At 37.1% G+C, this 23,821-nt stretch overlaps 1 protein-coding gene across 5 annotated transcripts in view; it reads left to right on the forward strand.

The window, feature by feature from the left end:
- DNAAF4 (dynein axonemal assembly factor 4) overlaps nucleotides 1-23,821 on the forward strand; it is a 70,626-nt gene that overhangs the window by 41,638 nt on the left and 5,167 nt on the right. For 3 of the 5 annotated variants that reach the window (XM_047864658.1, XM_047864657.1, XM_047864659.1), the window contains exons 5-9: nucleotides 1,003-1,148; nucleotides 2,844-2,953; nucleotides 17,905-18,058; nucleotides 19,097-19,202; nucleotides 21,508-21,636. In XM_047864658.1, coding sequence (XP_047720614.1) covers nucleotides 1,003-1,148; nucleotides 2,844-2,953; nucleotides 17,905-18,058; nucleotides 19,097-19,202; nucleotides 21,508-21,617 — 626 coding nt within the window. In that variant the 3' untranslated portion in view covers nucleotides 21,618-21,636. Of the gene's footprint in view, nucleotides 1-1,002; nucleotides 1,149-2,843; nucleotides 2,954-17,904; nucleotides 18,059-19,096; nucleotides 19,203-21,507; nucleotides 23,247-23,821 lie in introns of those variants that run through there. The other 2 variants (XM_047864656.1, XM_047864660.1) reach the window with 2 other exon arrangements.

The raw sequence follows: 23,821 nt of genomic DNA on the forward strand, positions 1-23,821 counted from the left end.
GTCGGTTAAGCGTCCGACTTCAGCCAGGTCACGATCTCGCGGTCCGTGAGTTCGAGCCCCGCGTCAGGCTCTGGGCTGATGGCTCAGAGCCTGGAGCCTGTTTCCGATTCTGTGTCTCCCTCTCTCTCTGCCCCTCCCCCGTTCATGCTCTGTCTCTCTCTGTCCCAAAAATAAATAAAAACGTTAATAAAAAAAAATTATATTCTAACACGTAGATTAATTTCTCCTCTTATATTGGTTGAACCATTATTACATGTAACTATCTTTATTAAAACGTATAGCTTTTCGGGGCGCCTGGGTGGCGCAGTCGGTTAAGCGTCCGACTTCAGCCAGGTCACGATCCCTCGGTCCGGGAGTTCGAGCCCCGCGTCAGGCTCTGGGCTGATGGCTCAGAGCCAGGAGCCTGTTTCCGATTCTGTGTCTCCCTCTCTCTCTGCCCCTCCCCCATTCATGCTCTGTCTCTCTCTGTCCCAAAAATAAATAAACGTTGAAAAAAAAAAAATTTTTTTTAAATAAAAAAAAAAAAAGTATAGCTTTTCATTATTACTTTTTTTTTTGCCTCTTTTCATTAGCTATCTCTGATGGCTGAAAAACTTTTATACCATCACTTTTATACCATAACTTTTATAAGGAAGCTTATAGAAGATATTGCTGTAGGAGCTTAAGGAAAATAGAGGTAGTGTTTCCAGTGATGGCTTTCTAAAATGGAAAGTGGTTGTAGAGTTGCCTAGAGTGCCCTCCCTTCCCTAGATTGAATGTAAATTAGACACTGTGTTTTAACAAAAAGAACCCTAGAAAAGTAGCTGGGGTCATTGATTAAAGGACAGATAACTTGCTGCCACACTTTTGATGATGGGTTTTACATTCTTTCTAGCAGAAGTTATCTTCAGTTTATTTGTATAGGATTTTAGAGGTAGCTTTGCTGTGTAATTAGTTGAAGAGTCAGTTTGATTGTTAACTAGAAAATGAGAGAGAACTCACTTGCTAATACTGCTTTTGAAGGAAGAAATTCAGAAAATATATTTTTGGAGAAGTTAAAGGAAAATAGTATTCCTGCTCCTCGCTCTGTTGGCAGTATTAAAATCAACTTTACCCCTCGAGTATTTCCAACTGCTCTCCGGGAATCACAAGTAGCAGAAGAAGAGGAGGTAAGTATATTTGCTGTGAGTTACAGTGATCACAATGAAAATATTTTTTATTTCATCTTTTAAAACTAGTACTGGTTCTGAATTTAAGTATTCATTAGACTAAAGATATTACTTCTTGAATATATTTTAGTATTTCCTTATGGAAAAGTATTTTGCAGAATTTTTTTGTCTCCAGGTTCAGTATGCAGTATTATTGCTTTTTCCAGGAGATAAACACTTGCCATCTATTTTATCAAATACATCATTTTCTTTAAATTTTTTAAACATCTATTCATTTTTGAGAGACAGAGACAGAGCGTGAGCAGGGGAGGGGCAGAGAGAGGGAGACACAGAATCTGAAGCAGGCTCCGGACTCTGATCTGTCAGCACAGAGCCCAACATGGGGCTTGAACTGACGGACCACAAGATCATGACCTGAGCTGAAGTTGGAAGCTTAACCAACTGAGCCACCCATACACCCCATACATCACTTTCTATATTAGATTTGTAAACTTGTGTTTTGGTAATGGATTTGGACATTTATTGTTAATACAACAATTACTCATTATTAACGTTAGGTATTTCTAATGTGACATTCTAGAATATCTCTCATTCATTTATAAATACCTGGGCCCTGGCATTTTGAGTGTTTTATCTTTAGGTATATAGACTCTAAGAACTGCATTATTTTTTACTACTAGGTGTTAAGTGTTGCCTCTCAAATTCAAAACTTGTGGAAATGATTGAAGATCCTTAAGACATAATGACAGTTTATAAATATTAACTATTTTCTTATTAAACAATATATTCTAAATTTTATTATTTATAAAGTTATTTCTAGAATTATAAAAGTATAATTATTTAAAAGTCATTTATGGGGTGCCTGGGTGGCTCAGCTGGTTGAGCGTCCGACTTTGGCCCAGGTCATAATCTCGCTGTCCATGAGTTCAAGCCCCCTGTCGGACTCTGTGCTGACAGCTCGGAGCCTGGTGCCTGTTTCAGATTCTGTGCCTCCCTCTCTCTTTGCCCCTCCCCCACTCATGCTCTGTCTCTCTCTCTGTCAAAAATAAACATTAAACAATTTTTTTAAAAAGAAAAAATAAAAGTCATTTATGTATTTTTCAATATAGAAAAACAAATGTGTTATAGATAAGAAAAATAAAATAATAATCCCACGAACTCCCACAAACTCCCATTTGTATGAAATTCGGACTAGAAATTTTTGTATGTTTGGTCTTAACTATCTGGTAATGTTAAACAAAAAAGGATAAAAACTGAAAGTTTAAAAAAAATCAGTATTATCAAATAGTATAGTAGTCTACTCAGGCTGCTGTAACAAAATACCCTAGACTGAGTGTCTTAAACAACAGACATTTATTTCTCAAAGTTCTGGAGGCTGGAAAGTCCAAGATCAGGGTACAGGGAGTAGTGGGAGGAGAGCTGTGTTCTGGTCTCTTCCTCTTCTTATAAGGACACTAATCCCATCATGCGGGCCCCATTCTCATGACCTCATCTAAACTTGATTACCTCCAAAAGTCCTACTTCCAAATACCATCACACTGGGGATTAGGGCTTCAACATACGAATTTTGGGGGTCACAAATATTCAGTCCATAACAAATAGTATTTCCATTTTATATAGAAGCTGGCAAATGTCAAAGTAGCTGTTAATAAAAATAAAATTTTTGTGTCCTTCATTAGACTTCTCTGATTTCAGTGGTTGCACAAACAAGCGGAAGCACGGAGAGCATTGAATACTGATATTCCTGAACTTTCTGATTTAAAAGAAGAAGAAAAGAATCCAGAATGGCTGAAGGACAAAGGAAAGTACGTTGTTTGGACTCTGGCTATGAGATTTATAATAAATTTAGGTAGACCGTAGTACTAACTACATTTTCTAGGTATCTTGACATAGGTGCTTATGTGTGTATGTTGTTGGGGAAAGATAATCCAAATAAGCCAATTAGATAGGCAGGGCCTCCATATTTAAAAAGTCAGATTGTATAACAAATAAGGCTCTTATTTTTATTTGATTTTGCATTTAAATGTCATAGAAATGAAACATATCACTTATTAAAATCCCTTTTAAAATCACTTATATTTAACATAAGCCCTTCCTAGAAATGTGTTTTTCAGAAACTATAACTTCTTTGATTATTCATCTCCATCTTTAAAAGATTACCAAATTTATCTTATAAATTTTCATTTTATATCCATGAAATCCTTTTATTTATTTATATGTTGCTCTGTGTGTGAATATTTTTTAAAATGTTTATTTATTTATTTTGAGAGAGAGAGAGAGAGCACGTGCGAGCGCACAAGTGGGGGGAGGGACAGAGAGAGAGGGAGAGAGAGAATCCCAAGCAGACTCTGCATGATCAGAATGGAGCCCAATTTGGGACTTAATCTCATGACCATGAGATCATGACCTGAGCTGAAATCAAGAGTCAGATGCTTAACCGACTGAACCACTGAGGCGCCCCTATGTGTGAATATTTTTATACAGTTATCAAAAACAGTACAATCTGATACATTATGAATGGCAATTTGATTTCATATTTTGAGGCAGTTGTAGATATTACTTATTGTATTTCATGACATAGACTTTTATTTTTTTATTGTTGCCATAATAAACTATCATGAACTTAGTGGCTTAAAACAACACAAATTTATTATCTTACAGTTTTGGAAATCAGAAGTTCAAAATGGGTTTCACTGGACTAAAATCAAGGTATCATCTGTGTTTCTTCTAGAGCCTATAGGGAAGAATCTATTTGCTTTCGTTTCCCAGTTTATAGGTTGCCTACATTCCTTGGCATGTGGCCTCCAGCCAGCAATTGCATCACTCCAACCTCTGCTTCCATAATCCCATCTCCTTCTCTCACTCTGACTTTCCTGCTTCCCTCTTTCTTTTTTAAGGATCCTTGTAATTACATTAGTATCCTTTGCTTAATCCTGAATTATCTCCCACCTCAAGACCTTAATTTAGGCCAGTCTGTGGAATCCTTCCTGCCATGTTAGGTGACACAGTCACAGATTCTGAGGATTAGGATATGGACATCTTTTGGTGGGGTCGTCTCCATTATCTGTCTACCACAATGTCTGCATCTGTATTTTTCTTTTCTTATTTTTTCTTGGTCTTTTTGCCTGTTACACCACCAGGGATTAATATGTAGAGTTGAACTGAAGTGACAATTTTTCTGAAGGTCAGAGGCCTGGGGCTGACAAGTTGGTTTCTTTTACTTCTAACATTAAAGTCTTACATGATCCTTCCTCCTCTTTCTCCCCTTCCCTGCCTCCCTTCCTCTCCATTTATTCAACCATTAAATAAACATCTATTAATTGTTTGCTATTTACCAACTAGCCTCTGAGCTACAAAGATCAGTGAAGGAGACATACTTATACAAATACTTATAATACTTTGTGAGAAGTACAATACATAGAAAAGAACAAAGTAAAATGAGAGTACATAAGAGGGACATTTACCCCTAAAGGAAGGAAGGTATGTTCAGAAAAACTTCATAGCAAATGTAGCACCTGAGATCCTTAGTGATAAGTAGAAGTTTTAAGAGAAAGGGAAATAAAGGCATTCATTTCAAGTATTGGAGAAAATATGAACAAAAGCTCAAGAGACAAGAAATGGTGTGATATATGGGTCAGGAACTATGTGTGGTTTATTTTTTGCCAAAACATAAAATTTGAGGCTAGGAGTAATGACAAATGAACCTAGAAAAATCATCAGGTGCCTTGTATGTTTGGTTAAAATTCTTTTTTTAAATTTATTTTTTAATTCAAGTATAATTACCATTTGGTGTTATATTAGTTTCAGGTATAAAATATAATGATTCAGCATTTCTATACATCACTCAGTGCTCATCATGATAAGTTACTCTTAATACCCTTCATCTATTTTACCCATCCCCCCATCCACCTCCCATCTGGCAATTACTAGTCTGTTCACTATACTTAAGAGTCTAGGTGGTTTTTTTTTTAGATTTTTTTTTAGATTTTATTTTGTAAGGAGAGGGAAAAAATGTGTTGCAGAAAACACAGCAAAGACCTTGAACTGGCCTTGTGGTAGGTGGTGTTGTAGGGGTGAAGAGGAGGGCAAATTGAGAAATAATGATGAGATAAAATAGGCAGAACCTCTTGATCGATTTGGAGGGAGTAAGAAGGAGGAGTTCTCAGTTTCTAGTTTGAATGATTGTTTGCATGCTGTCACCAGCTAAATTAGGGAATACTAGATGAGAGGCTCGTCAGGAGAGAATGCAGGTAAGTTCAGTTTTTAATATATTGAGTTTGAGATGTCTCTGGGCCATTCTGGGTGACACTGTCCGGCAAGTTTGAAACTCACAGGAGAAGCCAGTACTGTAGAAATAGATTTGGAGCTTATCAACATTTATATTGTAGTTAAATTTATAAAAGTGTCTGAGATATCCACAAAGAATGTGTAGACCTGGAGAGTAGTGGCCTGAGGATAACACTCTGTGACCTACCAACATTTGAAGGTCTGGCAAAAGGAAGGAGTACACAAAAATATTCCCAGAAGCCAATGGAGCAGAAAGTTGAAACAGTTTTTGTTTTGTTTGTTTAAGAATATAAAAGATTTGAATAGATTTGGAGACAAGAGAAAGAAGAGATGATTGAAATCCTCCTGAGCAGAGTGGAGAAAATTGGGTCAAAGCCAAGAATTGGATGGATTGTCTTGATTTTGTCCTTTTTATCCAGTTGGTTAGCCTTAGTGAAGACAGAGTTTGGTTTGGCTATGAATTGTTCCTCCTTGCAGCCTGAGAATGCTAAAATGGGCAAAACTGCGTGGGCTGTCCTGTTGGATTGATTACTTTGCTCTAGAAAATGTTGATGGATTGACTTGGAATAGACAGAGATACTTCATTTTCTGAGATTGGAGGGAAGAATAGTGGAGACAAGTATATGTCTAGATAAGGGAAATTGATTAGTGAATACTGTTGGCTCTGCCACGTTGAGAACATGAATTCATAGAGATGTCAGTACAGCTGTGTGATTTATCTCCTTTAGGGTTTAGTCTTCTTTCGGATTTAAGAATAGATCTTGGGCCAGAGTGGGAATTTTAACTGACAAGTACAGTAAAAGACTAGTAGTGCAAGGGACCAGATTGCTCATAGAAAAATAGCTCAGTTGGGGCACTTGGGTGGCTCAGTCAGTTAAGCATCCGACTTCAGCCCAGGTCATGATCTCACAGTTCGTGAGTTCAAGCCCCCTGTTGGGCTCTGTGCTGTCAGTTCAGAGCCTGGAGCTTGCTTCGGATTCTGTGTCTCCTTCTCTCTGCCCCTCCCCATTCATATTATGTCTCTCAGACAATGAATAAATGTTAAAAAAAAAAAATTAAAAAAAAGAAAAAGAAAAATAACTCAGGTATTTAGCCACAAAATCCACGTTGGGTTACACAGGAAGAGATGCCAGGCAACTCAGTGGCTCAGTTGGTTAAGCATCTGACTCTTGATTTTGGAATCTTCTGGAATCATGGCAGAAGTCGGGATAGAGACAGATGCTGGGAACCAGTTTCAAAGGCCTTAATGAATATGAGAAGAGTGATTTTAACTTTTCTCTCTGTCTTTCTCTTAAAGTAGGCTCCACGCCCAACATAGGATTCGAACTCATGACCTTGAGATCAAGAGTTGAACACTTCTAACAACTGAGCCAGCCAGGTGTCCCAGGAGAACAGTGACTTTTAAAAAGACAGGAGATGACAGTGACTAGAAGGCTGTAGGGGGAAAGATGTCAGGAATCTCAAAGGATAATGACTTGTGTATAAAGAGAGAGTTTGATCTTATATCTAGCAGAAGAGAGTCTGAAGAATGCCAGTTTCTACAGTCCTAACCCCTGATGTGGGGACTCAGGAAGGGACGCAGTGGAGAGGGTGGTAGAGATTAGCATTGCCCTGAGGACAGAGCCAAGTTTATTTTAGACGGGATTTTTAAGAAAAGTTAAAGTTATAGGAAAGGAATGAGAGGTGGAGTCAGTTATGGCAAAACCCGGAATAAGAAAGTGCAAAGGAGGGGCACCTGGCTGGCTTGTTCGGTAGAGCGTGTAACTCGTGATCTGGGGTCTCGAGTTCCAGCCCCACTTTGAATGTAGAGATTGCTTTAACAACAACAACAACAAAATTGCAAGGGTGCCTGGGTGGCTCTGTCGGCTAAACGGCTTACTTCGGCTCAGGTCATGATCTCACGGTTTGTGAGTTTGAGCCCCGCATCTGGCTCTGTGCTGACAGCTCAGAGCCTGGGGCCTGCTTTGGATTCTGTGTCTCCCTTTCCCTCTGCCTGTCCCCTGCTCAGGCACACACACACACTCTCTCTCTCTCTCTCTCTCTCTCTCAGAAATAAACATTAGAACAAAAAATTAAAAATAAAAAGAAAGTGCAAAGGAGTAGAGGGGGATGGGAGTAGGAAAGAACGGCAACACGAAGACAGGGGAAAAGGGTGCTTTTACATCAGTGCTCAAAGATAACAGGGTTGATTGACACAGTGAGACAGGTCTTTGGTATAGGTGTTGTGATGCTGTGACTGGCTAAAGGTCCTATGAGTGTTGGTTTGGTCTTCCTCTGATACCCTTAAGATGTGATTTGGGTTTAAGAGTAGAAAGGACAGATGAGATCGTTGAGCCAGGGTTAGAATTTTGACTGATGCACACACACACACGTGTGTGTGTGTGTGTGTGTGTGTGTGTGTGTGTGTGTGTGTGTGTGTGTGAATTAAGTTAAAATAAAAAATTAGGGGTGCCTGGGTGGCTCAGTTGGTTGAGCGTCCAACTTTGGCTCAGGTCATGATCTTGCATTTTGGGTTTGAGCCCCGTGTCAGGCTCTGTCATGATAGGTCAGAGCCTGGAACCTGCTGTGTCTCCCTCTGTCTCTGCCCATCCCCTGCTTGTGCTCTTCTCTCTCTCTGTCTCTCAAAAAATAAAATTAAAATGTTTCAAAAAATTTTTAAATTAAATAAAAATTTTTAAAAGTAAAATATTGAAATAAAATTGCTGGCAAAAGCAACAAATTGGCAGCAACCTAGTGCAAAAGTATACTTTGCAGCACTTGGGCATGACTGGTAGATTATAATTACTTTTAGTCTCTTGTTTTTGTGCCACTTTGCCTTACTACCTCCAATTAGGTAGGAAAAGAAAGAGAAGCAAAACAAGAGGAGAGGAAGAGAGCCGAGAATGAGGAGAGATGGAAGAAAACTTAGTAGCTAATAACACCCAGAGAAACAAAGTACAGTTAATCAAAATGCCAAGTACAAATAGATAAAAGGAAAGGTAAGACTTGTTAGAAGAATATCCTCACTAGCAATGTAATGCAATACAAAAGATAGAAACAGACATAATAGAACTGATTCAGAAGCGGTTAGTTGACTTTAAGCCAAAGGATGAAATACCTTCATCTCCAGAGGCTTTGTTTCATGATAGCCTTCTATATTTACACAGGACAAAACTGTTCTTACTGTGCTAAAACTCATGGGACACTTGCTTCACAAAAGGGTAGAGGTGGACAAGCCTTTCAAAAACCAATAGCTTTTTCTTAGAAAAAGCCACAGATTATTTTCATGTTTTTTGCCTAGCTTCCCACTACTGTATCTTAGTTTTAAATGCCAAATCTCTACCTTTTGGGAAAATACATAAGCTTAGGTAATTTTACTTGCTCATGAAAGCATTTTACCTTTTCCAATTAACATTATGTACCAGATAGCTTTTCACTGAGAACATCTCATAAAACAGAGTCTAGATGCTCTAATATAGGTATATGCATGGTATGTATAATGTTATTTAACAGCCTTACATGACTCAGAATCTGTAAATAAATTTAATAGCTGTCCTTCTAGACACTTGTAAATGTCTACAAGTAAATGGACTGTAAATGGACCATTGTTCTGTCTCAAGGACATTACTCTGTGCTTGACTTTTAGTGTAAGTTCTTTTGGACCCTGTCTTAACTTTAGGCTTACATACCTTCTTTCCCCACGCTAGGGCCACTTGAATCCCATCTGCATACCTCACTCTCTACAGCCAAGTCCAATGTTAGATAGGAGGGAATCAAGGATATGTTATGCTACAATCCAGCATTGTATTGCTATTATTACATAAAATCATTGTCTACCCTGGTTCTTGGGTCTGAATTTTCTTTTTATTCTCTTGGCCTAAGTGTCATGTCAGATTTTGTCGCCTGCCTAGTACCCCATTCCTTTTAAGATTGAGGATGTCCTTTGCTTTTGCTTTCCCTTTTGCCACCGGGCTAATTCTACTCTGAGCCCCAACTTTGTTTGTAGGAGCCCACTATCTGCTAACAGACTAACCTAGTCTGCCAGTCTGTATTTCCGTATCCTTATTGTTTGCGTATGTTCTGTGTCTGGATTCGATCTGCCTTGCTGGATGTCTTTTACTTCATGTTGGACTTTTTGACGCTGATTATTGACCATCTTCTCCCAACACAGTATATAATTCTACTTGCCAAACTGAATTTCTTCCACATACTTAGGTTTGGGTCCATGCCCCAGCAAGAACTGTGAAGGTTTAGCCTACCACAGTTTCATGGATACCAGGAGAAGACATGAGACTCGGGTCAGAGACAAAGGAATGTTATTCAAGGCACAGCAATCAGTGTGACCTTCATATTGGTTCCCTTTGCGCCTCAAGTCCCACAAGGCCAATGCATAGGCAGGCCTAGGTTTGAACCACAGCTGAGAACACCATGCTTAAAGAACATAATTTTTCATGAGAGGATTATAAGCAAATATGTCCAGCCTTTGACCCACAAGGAGATACTATCTTTTTTTCATACTGAACAGCAGATAAATCTGCTCTTTGCCCCAGAGGGAGACACTATATTTTCCAAGGCTATGTTCTATATGCACATCTTTGAAAAGATTGTCCCAAATAAAAGCCGTCTGTGCATCTGACATAAGATATGCATGAACATAAAATTCCCATGAAGAGTCATCTTCCAACAGTCCTTTGCACCTGCCTTCTTTCAGGACAGATCTGCCAAATATGCCTTGCTCTCCTGCGTTTTATTTATTAAAACAATTTTTTTAATGTTTATTTATTTTTGAAAGAGAGAGAGAGTGGGAGCTGGGAAGAGGGAGACATAGAATCTGAAGCAGGCTCCAGGCTCTGAGCTGTCAGCACAGAACCCAACATAGGTGCTTGAACCCACAAACTGAGATCATGACCTAAGCTGAAGTTGGATGCTTAACCAACTGAGGCACCCAGGCACCCCTCTTCTGCATTTTAAAAACTATGTTTCTGGAGATAAGACAGTTTTCTTATACTTCTACCTTTTGCCTGACTTATAGAAGTTTAGAATCCATATTTATTCTAAGATGACTTCTTTGATGTAATTATCATTTTGTTCATTTGCTTGTTTGTATGCATTTTATAGCCCGTAAGATTCTATTGCAATACACTACCTGTTATGGCCTAACTTGTCATTTTGTTTAGTATGTAGTTTCTTTTTCCTGTTTCCATCCTGAGTGCTAAATTGTAGTGGTTGATGTGCCTTCACAAAGGCATACTGATACTCAGCTTTAGAAGCTCTAGAGATACCCAATAATGTTTTCTATGCTGAAAGATAAGATGCTGAAAGAGACAACAATTTTTGAAGTCTGTTCAGGGGCAGGTGGCTGTTACAGTTCCTATTGCCCACAAAACAGAGCCGTTCTGTCTTCTGTTGGAATATGTGTTGCTCCTGGCCCTATTGCTGTTGCTAAGCCCCACTACTGATTTCTCCTAGCTCTCTTCTGCCCTTTTCTTTACTTCTCTCTACATCACTTCTTTCTTATTATTCCTGCCTCTGGTTGCTTCTCCCAGTCTTGTACAAAATCTTGGGCCCTTTTGGCTATTGCTAATCAGAATGTTTCTTTCTTTACAAAGGCATACCCGTCAGTCATCATAAAAATGACAGGATTGTTGGAGCTTCTGGGTGGCTCAGTCGGTTAAGCATCAACTTTGGCTTAGGTCATGATCTCACACTTCATGGGTTCAAGCCCCATGTTGGGCTCTGTGCTGACAGCCCAGAACCTGGAACCTGCTTCAAATTCTGTCTCCTTCTCTCTCTGCCCCTCCCCACCTCACTCTGTCTCTCTGTCTGTCAAAAATAAATAAACATTGGGGCGCCTGGGTGGCGCAGTCGGTTAAGCGTCCGACTTCAGCCAGGTCACGATCTCGCGGTCCGTGAGTTCGAGCCCCGCGTCAGGCTCTGGGCTGATGGCTCAGAGCCTGGAGCCTGTTTCCGATTCTGTGTCTCCCTCTCTCTCTGCCCCTCCCCCGTTCATGCTCTGTCTCTCTCTGTCCCAAAAATAAATAAATAAAAAAAAAACGTAAAAAAAATAAATAAATAAATAAATAAACATTAAAAATGACAGAATTTGGGGCATCTGGGTGGCTCAGTCGGTTGAGCATCTGACTTCGGCTCAGGTCATGATCTCACACTCCATGAGTTCGAGCCCTGTGTCAGGCTCTATGCTGACAGCTCGGAGCCTGGAGCCTGCTTCAGATTCTGTGTCTCCCTCTATTTCTCCGCCTCTCCCCTGCTCTTGCTCTGTCTCTCTCTGTCTCAAAAATAAATAAAAACATTAAAAAAATTTTTTAAAATAATAATAATAAAAAAATAAAAATGACAGGATTGTTTGCAATTGTTCATGTCTCTTTTATTCTCACTATACATTCAGTATAATAAGCACTCGGTATGTGTTGAATTAATGAGTACTTTTGCATAATTCTTTTCACTGGCATTGCCTTATTTCGAGCATCAATGAAGACTTCATGGTTATTAACTTCTCTGCTTAAATTGTTCAAAGGTTACTGCCCTTTGGATACAGGTTTAATTTTTTCCCTTTCCTTTTGAAATTTGGCTGTTTCCAAGTTCAAAATCATTCTGAAAGCCATACGGCAGATTTTTGGATTTTTGTAGTGACATTAAAGTTAAAAAAAAGTAATGTTCATTTGGATTTATATTTTAATATGTATATGTAAACTTTAAAAATATTTTAATACTTTATATTTCTTGCTATTATGCCTCCTACAATGGTTCTTTTAATAACACTCATTGTAGGGGTGCTGGGGTGGTTCTGTCAGTTAAGCATCCGACTTCAGCTCAGGTCATGATCTCACGGTTCGTGGTTTCAAGCCCCACATCAGGCTCTGTGCTGACAGCTCAGAGCCTGGAGCATGCTTCAGATTCTGTGTCTCCCTCTCTCTTCCTCTCCCCTGCTCATGCTCTTTCTCTGTCTCTCAAAAATAAATGTTAAAAATAGTTTAAAAATAATTTTCATTTTAAACTCCTTTCCCTTCAGACATGGAAAAATTTTTCTGAAAGAACTTTTATATTATAAAACTATAAACTTATGTTAAAGATGAAAAATGGAATTGTTCTTCAAATGTATAGGTTAATATAAGATTTGTACAGTTATACAGACCAATGGAATAGATAGTCCAGAAATAGCTCTCCCCTCTATGATCAAATGATTTTCAATAGTTATTCAGTGGAGAAAGGACAGTCTTTTCAACACATGGTGGTGGGAAAATTGGAAATTCATATGCAAAAGAATGAAGTTGGGCCCTTACCTAACACCTTATACAAAAATTAACTCAAAAGAGATAAAAGATCTAAACAGAAGAGCTAAAACAATGAATTTCTTGACTAAAACACAGAGTACTTTATGACATTGGATTTGGCAATATTTCTTGGATGTGACATCAAAAGCACAGACAACAAAAGACAAGTAAGTGGAAATGCATCAAAATTAAAAACTTGTACATGACGGGCACCATTAACAGAATGGAAAGACAGCCCATGGAATAGAGACAATATTTGCAAATCATGTATCTGATAAAGGGTTAATATCCAGAATATATTTAAAGAACTTCTGCAACTCAACAGTTTAAAAACGAAACAATCTTAAAAAGTAGGCAAAGAAAATAAATATATGTATAAATGATAAATGTATAAATATTTATATATTTATCATATATCTATATCTATATATATCTATGTATCTATATATCTATATAGATATCTATCTATGTATCTATCTATATATCTATATATCTATATATATATATATTAGGCAAAGAACTTGAATAGACTTTTCTCCAAAGAGGATTTCCAAAGACAAAAGTGCATGAAAAGATGCTGAATGTCACTAATTATTTAGAAAATGCAAATCAGAGTCACAGTGGGATACTAATTTACATAGATTACACTGGGTATTATCAAAATAACAAAATAACCCAGAAAATAACAAGTGTTTGTGAGGATGTGGAGAAATCAGAAACCTTGAACATTGTTGGTGGGAATATAAATTGTACACAGTATGGAGCCTCCTCAAAAAATTAAAAATAGAATTACCATATGATCCGGCAATTTCACTTTAAGGTATATACAGAAAAGAATTGAAAGCAGGGAAACAAACAGATATTTGTACACATGTTCATAGTAGCATTATTCACAATAGCCAGAAGGTAGAAGCAACCCAAGTGCCCATTGATGGATATTTTGGTAAACAAAATGTGGTATATCCATACAACAGAATATTCTTTTTTTTTAATATGAAATTTATTGTCAAATTGGTTTCCATACAACACCCAGTGCTCATCCCAACAGGTGCCCTCCTCAATGCCAATCACCCACCCTCCTCTCCCTCCCACCCCCCCTCAAGCCTCAGTTTGTTCTCAGTTTTTTAGAGTCTCTTATGTTTTGCCTCCCTCCCTCTCTAACCTTTTTTTTTTCCTTCCCCTCCCCCATGGTCTTCTGTTTAGTTTCTCAGGATCCACAAAAGAGTGAAAACATGGTATCTCTGTTTCTCTGCATGACTTATTTCACTTAGCATAACACTCTCCAGTTCCATCCACATTGCTACAAAAGGCCATATTTCATTTTTTCTCATTGCCAAGTAGTATTCCATTGTATATATAAACCACAACTTCTTTATCCATTCATCAGTTGATGGACATTTAGGCTCTTTCCATAATTTGGCTATTGTTGAGAGTGCTGCTATAAACATTGGGGTACAAGTGCCCCTATGCATCAGGACTCCTGTATCCCTTGGGTAAATTCCTAGCAGTTCTATTGCTGGGTCATAGGGTAGATCTATTTTTAATTTTCTGAGGAACCTCCACACTGTTTTCCAGAGCGGCTGCACCAGTTTGCATTCCCACCAACAGTGCAAGAGGTTTCCTGTTTCTCCACATCCTCACCAGCATCCATAGTCTCCTGACTTGCTCATTTTAGCCACTCTGACTGGCATGAGGTGGTGTCTGAGTGTGGTTTTGATTTGTATTTCCCTGATGAGGAGCGACGTTGAGCATCTTTTCATGTGCCTGTGGGACATCTGGATGTCTTCTTTAGAGAAGTTCTATTTGTGTTTTCTGCACATTTCTTCACTGGATTATTTGTTTTTCGGGTGTGGAGTTTGGTGAGCTCTTTATAGATTTTGGATACTAGCCCTTTGTCTGATACGTCATTTGCAAATATCGTTTCCCATTCTGTTGGTTGCCTTTTAGTTTTGTTGATTGTTTCCTTTGCAGTGCAGAAGCTTTTTATCTTCATGAGGTCCCGATAGTTCATTTTTGCTTTTAATTCCCTTGCCTTTGGGGATGTGTCAAGTAGGAAATAGCTATGGCTGAGGTCAGAGAGGTTTTTTTCCTTCTTTCTCCTCTAGGGTTTTGATGGTTTCCTGTCTCACATTCAGGTCCTTTATCCATTTTGAGTTTATTTTTGTGAATGGTGTATTCTCATTAGCCTTAAAGGGAAGAAACTCTTGTTACACGTCACAACATGGATGAACCTTGAAGACATTATGCTAATTAAAACAAGCCAGTTACAAAAGGAAAAAGACTGTATAATTGCACTTATATGAGGTACCTACAGCAGTCAAATTCATAGGACAGAAAATAGAACGGTGGTCGTCAAAGGTAGGAGGTAATGGGGTGTTAATGTTTAATGAGTACAGAGTTTCAGTTTTGGAAGATGAAAAACTTCTAGAGTTGGACGTTGATGATGATTGCACAACAATGTGAATGTACTTAATGCCACTAAACTATACATTTAAAAATGGTTAAAAATGGTACATTTTATGTTATGTATATTGTGCCATAATTAAAAAGGGGAGGGGGAGCTTGTAGTAGACCCTATAGGTTATCCAGCCAAAATGTATGCCCTCTCTTTATCCTTATTGGCTGAGACCTTATTTTGGTTAGGAGTGTAGACCGTATTACCCATGTGACTAAGTCCTGAGATAAATTCTGATTGACTTCAACAAATCAGGGTTTTCACTGCACTGCTGGTGGGTTTATTTGCTTGTGTTGTTGTTTTGTTTTTAGATCTATGTTTTATTATAATGTTTATAAAAGCAGAGTATTAGGAAACAAAAACCCTAAATGTCCATCATTAGGAGGAGACTGGTTTCAGAAATCCTGGCAGAAATTAGAGAATACTTTGCTTAAAAAAAAAAAATCTTTAAATATAGTGTATCTCCAATTTTCTTAATATGAAAAGATTATCATATTGTTGAATTTTCTTAAATGCTCCCAAACAGCAATATGTAGTACTGAGGTGTAAAAGTGGGGAGACAGAGAGACAGATGGGGAGATAGATTGAGGAAGAGAGGGAGTGACTGGTGGTTTTATTAAGACAAAATATATATTTTTTAAAGTTTATTTTGAGAAAGAGATTGAGGTGGGGGAGGGAAAGGAAGAGAGAAGAGAGAGAATCCCAAGCAGGATCCCTTTCAGTGTGGAACTGATACAGGACTTGATACGGAACTGTGAGATCATGGTGACCTGAGCAGAAACCAAGAGTCAGACACTTAACCAACTGAGCCACCCAGGTACCCCAAGGCTTAATATTTTTTTCAGGTGGGTACTTTTGGTTAATGAGATGGGAAAGGAGGTGAACCAGGAGATTTCTGGAAAAGTTTTTTTTTGCTCTCAAGGAGCATATACCAGAAGATACCGTCCCATTTTATTCTAATGAATATCGTGCTTTGAATGTGGCACCTTAAGCTATGCAGTCGTCTTATACTATGAGAAAAACCAGCCCTAGGATGAAGTAGCTTGTGAGTATAGTATAATGGAGAAGTGTAAGGAACCTTAGGCCTTGATAATATGTTCAAGTTGCTGATTTCATTGGGCATGGAGCCTTTCCCTCTGGAGTTGTTTTTCTGTTTTGTTTTTTTGTTTGTTTGTTTTCTTTTTAATTTTTTAAACTTATTTATTTTGATAGAGAGAGAACAAGCAGGGAAGTGGGGAGAGAAAGGGGGAAGAGAATGAATCCCAAGCAGGCTCTGCCGTGTGAGCACAGAGAACTACGTGGGGCTCGAATTCACAAACCGTGAGATTATGCCCTGAGCTGAAATCAAAAGTCTAAGGCTTAACTGATTGAGCCACCTGGCTTCCCTCTCTGGACTTTTTAAATGTGAGATCATTTACTTCCTTGTTTAAGCCAGTTTGAGTTGGGATCCTGTTACTTGCATTCCAAAACATCCTAGCTGATATGAGGCATTTCAGAAACATAAACTTTTACCAGAGAATTAGCTTTTCTAGTTTGTGCAAGTTATTTTAAACTTGAATCAGGATTACGTTAGATGTCACAGTAGTGTTGTTTTACCTTTAACTAATGGTTTACTGGGTGCTTTTATTTTGATGTCATCAAGTTCTAGAACGGTACAGTATGCAGTACAGTCAACTGGAAATAAATACAAAGTGTTCTTTATATAGCAGTTTTATATTTGGTATTTTATTTTTTCCCTTGTTTGTGCATTTTCCAAAATTCTAGGAATTGTACATGAAAAATAAAAACCACTTTACATTTTAAATAAAACCCTTAATTATGTACATCTGTTTGAAGAGAATTTTGGAAGATTTAAACTATTAGATGCTTTTGTTTGCAAGTAATAAAAAAATTTTTTTAAACAATTTTAAACTCTGTTAAAAGGAATTTATTGGCTATGTAACTAAAAAGCTAAAGGTATGTTATATTTCAGGTAAAGCTTGATGCAGCAGCTTAATTGTATCACTAAGGACTCTGCTTCTGTCTGCCTTTTTATTCTTTTCATAATCCTATGGTATCAGCTTCATTCTAGTGCTGGCTCTTTCCATCGTGTTAAAAATGGTCACCACAGGGGTGCCTGGGTGGCGCAGTCGGTTAAGCATCCGACTTCAGCCAGGTCACGATCTCGCGGTCCGGGAATTGGAGCCCCGCGTCAGGCTCTGGGCTGATGGCTCAGAGCCTGGAGCCTGTTTCCAATTCTGTGTCTCCCTCTCTCTCTGCCCCTCCCCCGTTCATGCTCTGTCTCTCTCTGTCCCAAAAATAAATAAACGTTGAAAAAAAAAATTTAAAAAAAAATGGTCACCACAGTTAGGGCTGTATGCTGTCTTCATTTGTATCCAGCAAGAGGAGTTTTCCCAACTTTTCATTCTCCAACATTGGAAACAAAGTCACAGGCTTCATTCTGAATAGACCAATTTAGGTCACAAGCTTATCCCCAAGTCAGTCATTGTAGCCAAGAGGATAGAAATATGCTTAGGGATTAAACTACCATAGCTACCTTTGGAGGTGGGGGTGAGGTCAGTCCCATTCAGAATATATGTTGATACATGTGGAGGAAAGTAGGGGGCAGTGTAGCCTACAAACCATTGTATAGGGAATAGGAAAGGAGGTAAACCATCTCCTCGGCCAGATGTTACTAGATAGTATTTCTGTGTTCCTATTTCAATGTTATATTGTTTTTTTTTTTTTTTTTTTGTCTCATTAGCAAATTGTTTGCAACAGAAAACTATTTGGCAGCTATTAATGCATATAACTTAGCCATAAGACTAAATAACAAGATTCCACTATTGTATTTGAATCGGGCTGCTTGCCACCTAAAACTAAAAAACTTACACAAGGCCATCGAAGATTCTTCTAAGGTATGTGTGTGTGTGTGTGTGTGTGTGTGTGTGTGTGTGTGTGTATGTTGGTTTAAAATTGTTATCCTTATTTATTGGTTTAAATGATACCCCTCATGTGTTTTCTTTTAAATTTATGTAGTTGAGATGCAAGGATTATAAGAGTCATCTTGTTGGGCTTTTTTTTTTTTTTTTTTTTTACTGAAAAAAAGATTTTTCTGTGTTTGAGTAGATAAGAAACTGTTTTTTTTTTTGAGATTTCAAGTTTCATTAGAAATCCCCTATCAATTGCTCCTATATTTCCTTGATGTATCCTTTGAAATTCACAAGGAAATTAGTAAATGTTTGTCAGTTGTGCTTACCCTTTTTCTTATTAAAGTTTTGCAGACTTACTGCAAGGTTGAAGGAAGAAAACTTGGTATTCCCTTGTTATCACTACCACTTGCACGGTAGGATAGCTCCCTAGTAATTTCCCGATTTTCAGAGTAACTTAGTATATCCTAATTTCATTACTAATATCATGTCATTACTAATAAACTAGTTTTTTTCTCTTTTTTTCCATATCCAAGTAACCTGTCTACAGGGAAAATCACATGCAAAATCTCTTAGGTTGCCCCTTGAGATTGAAAATATGGGAGAAATAACCAGATCCTCATACTTTGATCTTATTAAGCTACTAAAAGATCTGGCAATATTCTTAGGATCCAGTTTTCCTTTTATTAGCACAATTCTGGCCACAAATATTTATTGAATGATTGAATGAACTGAAATGCCCAATACTCTTTAATCATTCCTGTTAATAAAGGTAAAAATGTAGAGGTTTCAAATGATAAACCAGAGATGACTTTGGGAGAGAGGGTATGAATCTTGTATAGGAACAATTGAACAATTCTTTAAATTGTTCAACCCAAATATAAGTATTTGATACATTTCTATATCAGTTAAGCCCAAAATTTTGGTGGGTGAAGACATGAGGCTTGTTTCAAAGTTAATATTTGTACCATGTTTTTGCTCAAGTTTAAATTAGGAAATTGTCTTTCCCTCATTTTATCCTGTAAGGCACTAGAATTACTGACACCACCTGTTGCAGACAATGCTAATGGAAGAATGAAGGCACATATACGACGTGGAACAGCATTCTGTCAACTAGAATTGTATGTAGAAGGTAAGAAATTGATAGAAATGTTTTAAGTTACAAATTATACTCTGAAAAAAGTATCAATGGGATTATTTAAAATCATAACTTTTTAGGACTCCGCTGTTTTATATTTTTAGCATTTAGTGTATTCTTTGCAATGTATCTGACAAAAATGATTTTGAAATACTTAAAAAATTTATTGTTGTAGAAGGGAGTGAACAACCGGTTTAGGTCTCAGAAAATGCTGTAGCATCAGACAACTTTTACATAGAAAGATGTGTGATAAAGGTTATAAATGAGTCAGTTAAGGGGTGCCTGGGTGGCTCAGTTGGTTAAGCGGCCGATTTCGGCTCAGGTCATGATCTCATGTTCTGTGAGTTCGAGCCCCGCGTCGGGCTCTGTGCTGACAGCTCAGAGCCTGGAGCCTGTTTCAGATTCTGTGTCTCCCTCTCTCTGACCCTCCCCTGTTCATGCTTTGTCTCTCCCTGTCTCAAAAATAAAAAAACATTAAAAAAATTTTTTTTTAAATGAGTCATTTAAGATATGATGGAAATTTAAAATGAACTGCTTTGGTCACACACACACACACACACACACACACACACACACACACACACAAGCTCAGAAATAACTGATGTACTACCGTATATGATCATTGCTTATATTTGTGGGACTGTGCTAAGGTTTGTAATTCAGCCTGGTGGATAGAAGCCATAACACTGATTTTTTATTGTTTTTCGTTTTTAATGTGTTTGGGGACTGGTTTGCAGTTACTCATTTTGCTCCAAAGGCAAAAATTTTTAGTAGTCAGTGTCTTAATGTTCTTCTTCCCATACTTCTGTACCCAGAGGACCATTCAGCTTTCCTTTATTCAAGGCCTAAAGGTATACTCCTTGATGATGATGCCTTACCAGGGAAGGGGCTAGTCTATATGGTTTTATTATTTCTGACTTTGTTGTTAAATTTGTTTCTGACATTTTTAGATTTCTAATTTTTTCGTTTTTTTAAATTAAAAAAATTTTTTTTAATTTATTGAGAGAGAGCTCACATGTGTGCACAAGAGAGAATTCTAAGCAGCTCCACGTGCATTGCAGAGCCTGATGCAGGGCTCGATCTCATGACTTAAGGTGAAATCAAGAGTCCTATGTCCAACTGACTGAACCACCCAGGTACCCCAGAGATTTTTCCAACCAAAGCACCCATATGAGATTTATATGCCCTGTTTTTGTTTTTGTTTTTTAAGTGTCTCATCCAGCTTTGTGAAGATAAAAATTATGAATGCAGGAAATGAAAGATTTTAAAGCATTCTTTAGAAATGATAGCACTATAGACTTTCTGAGCTAAAAGTACTCTTCATTTTAAAGATGAGAAAATGGAGGCTTGGAGAAGTTAAGTGCTTTACCTCAATGGCATGGCAAATCAGTAGCACTTAGAACTCAAGTTTCCTTATTCTCAAAGAAATTTTCCTACTGCTTATTTTGGTGAAGATTTAGACTCATTTGTGTATATATGTAACAACCAGCCCACAATGCTTTCCTTTTAAGCCAAATTTCCTCAAAAGAATTCTGTAGGTATGATAGCTATAGAAAAAAACATAAACAATAATCTATGGATTATATAAAGTATGGATTGAGTCTACCAAAATTATTTTTTTAATCTAGAATCAAAAAAATTTTTTTTAATGTTTATTTATTTTTGAGAGAGAAACACACTGAGCAGGAGCAGGGGAGGTGCAGAAAGAGAGGGAGACACAGAATCTGAAACAGGCTCGAGGCTCTGAGCTTTCAGCACAGAGCCCAACGCAGGGCTCGAACTCACAAAACCTGAGCTGAAATTGGACATTTTACCGACTGAGCCACCCAGGCTCTCCTAATCTAGAATTTCTAAATAAGATGGCATTTTTCAAAAATGAGTCTGTTCATGCTTTAATGAGTTTAAGCTGTTAGCTTATTTGTACTTGAATTTAAAATAACTGTTTCTGAGGTGCCTGGCTTGCTCAGTTGGAAGAGCATGTGACTCTTGATCTTGGCCCCACATTGGGTGTTGAGATTACTTAAATGAATTTTTAAAAACCCTAAAAAAACTGCTTCTTACAAAATCCTGAGTGAAGTGAGTATAATTACTTCTGAAATTACTGAAAAATTTCTGCAGTATTTTAGAAATACTACATAGAGATGCATATATGAAAATGAGAATCTAATTGAAAACCTGGTACTTGTCCTGAACCATGTTCTTATTGGTTATTTTTAGTAAAAAAAAAAAAAATTGTCTAGATAACACAAGTATGTATAAAATACTGATTTTATTGACTATCACTGCTATATAAATATAGGCTTACAGGATTATGAAGCTGCACTTAAGATTGACCCGTCCAATGAAATTGTGCAAAATGATGCTGAGAAGATTCGGAATATAATTCAAGGAACAGAACTAAAATCTTAATGACTGCTGAAGCAACTAGGTATTGTACTAGATATTGTTTCAAGTTTTTAAAAAAATAACTGGAGACATTAGGAATATTTGTAAATATGGCTGATTGTGCAGAATTACTTTCTCTTTAGTTCTCTAGTTCTGTAGAGGGCAAAATCTATAGATTTATATATTACAAATCTATGGAAAATTAAATGTGTGACTTGAATGGTTTCTGAATAAGTAAATCAAAACAAGAATGATTTAATTCTTCTTCAATACACAGATTAATTATATATACTTATACATATATATGTACCTACATATACATACATATGTATATATGTATATATATATTGTTGTTGTTGTTACTGAATTCAACTTACCCTTAAAACTAACCAAATATTTGTCGGTGTGATGAGTATTAAGACATGGATTCATTTTTGACAAGGTAAAATTTGAAAACAAAAGACCACCTTAAAAAAATTTTTTTTTAATTATATATACTACTTAGTTGTCTGAATGATTGACCTTGGTATAATCAATACTGATGTTCACTTAGTTTTCAATGCACAGAACCTTTTTTTTCCCTTTCATACTTCTCCACCACCTGTGTGGGAGGTTAGACCAGTTCAATCTAGCAAAACAACTGTTTGGGAAACCTTGTTTTCAACTTCAGGTACAGGCAGTGTTCCCCAAAGCCTTGATCATATTTCATACTATCTGATGAAGGTAAGTTTTCTAGTACCTTCAAGTACAATAGGAAAAAGAAAAAAAAGACAGCAAAGGGTGAAATGTTAACACAGAATATTATGTATGATACTGGCATTTGATTGCACCACCACTTGTGTTGTATCACTGTCATGATGCAAGCATTAAGCAAAAACAGTATAGCTTCCCTTTTGCACATAGTAGTTATCACAATTGTCTGTTTATATTTAGAGGATTTTTAGAAAAATCAAACAATTTTTTAGGAGTAAGTTTTTATAGCATTTGGTCATCTGATATCATTCAAATGGACCATAAGACAGCTTCATTCTTTTTTTTTTAACTCAATATTTTTTTTGAATGGGAACAGATAAGGTTAGTTCAGCAACCTTGAGACTTTTATAAAGCAACTTTTGATAACTTACATAGCAGCCTTGTCCAGTTATTAGACCTTCTAATAAGACTTGCTTCTAATAAGGATTGCTTTTGCTTATAATCAACACTGGTTTGTCAATTTATTTTTAAAAAATAAGTGTTACCAAAATGAAGATGGGTCTTCATGTGTGTCAAATACCAGTTTGATGTTCAAAATATTTAACCAAACTAGTGCTGCTTCAGGCTCTTCCTATTACCATCCTCTCCCCCTCTCCCCCTGCCCTCTCGAAAAGACTGGGCCCAATAGCTGCCCTAAGGGCAAAAGATCTATCCTTGGAGGAATAGAAGAAGAGATAGTCTTAACTAGTTGTGTGTGAATATTTTTTACCCTATCCTCTAAGTAAAGTCTTGGTTTAAATGCAACAGTAGAATTTGTATTTACGAAATACTTGACCTCTTTTGAGCAATCTCCTATGGTTTACAAGGGACTTTTGTCTTAGATTGAAGTAGTGACAGAGTTGAAATATTGATACAACATGCCCATCTCTTTTATGATAAAAACATACCTCCCAAATAATAGTGCTAATTAAGGCCTGTGAATAAAAGATAAAAAAATTCTAATAGTAGTCCTTTGATTTTTTTCATAATGTCAATTATTTAATTGAAATTAATTTCAAGATACCAAATGGATAACAAACTAAATGTGGCTGTTACAGAAATGTAAACTGAAGGGGTCTTTAATCATCTGAAGGGATCTTTAATCCCCCACTACTATGTGATTACCATACACATAAATACATAGTATACATGTTAATTAAAGATGATTTTTTGACAAATTTGGCTATGAAGAAATATCAAAACTATATCAAAATATTGATTACAAAGGAAAGATCAGACTTAGCCCATTTTTGCAGTGGATGCTTTACAGGAATAGAAAATAGTTATTGTTAGACTTAATTAAAAAAATATTTTAATATACCACTCACTTGCCCTTTGATAGTCACTTGAGAGTCAGGGTGGATGGGTAACTAGTTTGATTAAACCTGTTTTTATGTCATTAAAGTGCTTAAGCATTTTATGAGGAAAGTTCATCTCTTTCTTCCCAGAAAGAGTTTTGTGAATTACATTAAGCAAAAGTGGTTTGTCCCAGACCA

The sequence above is a fragment of the Prionailurus viverrinus genome, chromosome B3 (assembly GCF_022837055.1).
Source record: "Prionailurus viverrinus isolate Anna chromosome B3, UM_Priviv_1.0, whole genome shotgun sequence".
Taxonomy (NCBI): Eukaryota; Metazoa; Chordata; class Mammalia; order Carnivora; family Felidae; genus Prionailurus; species Prionailurus viverrinus.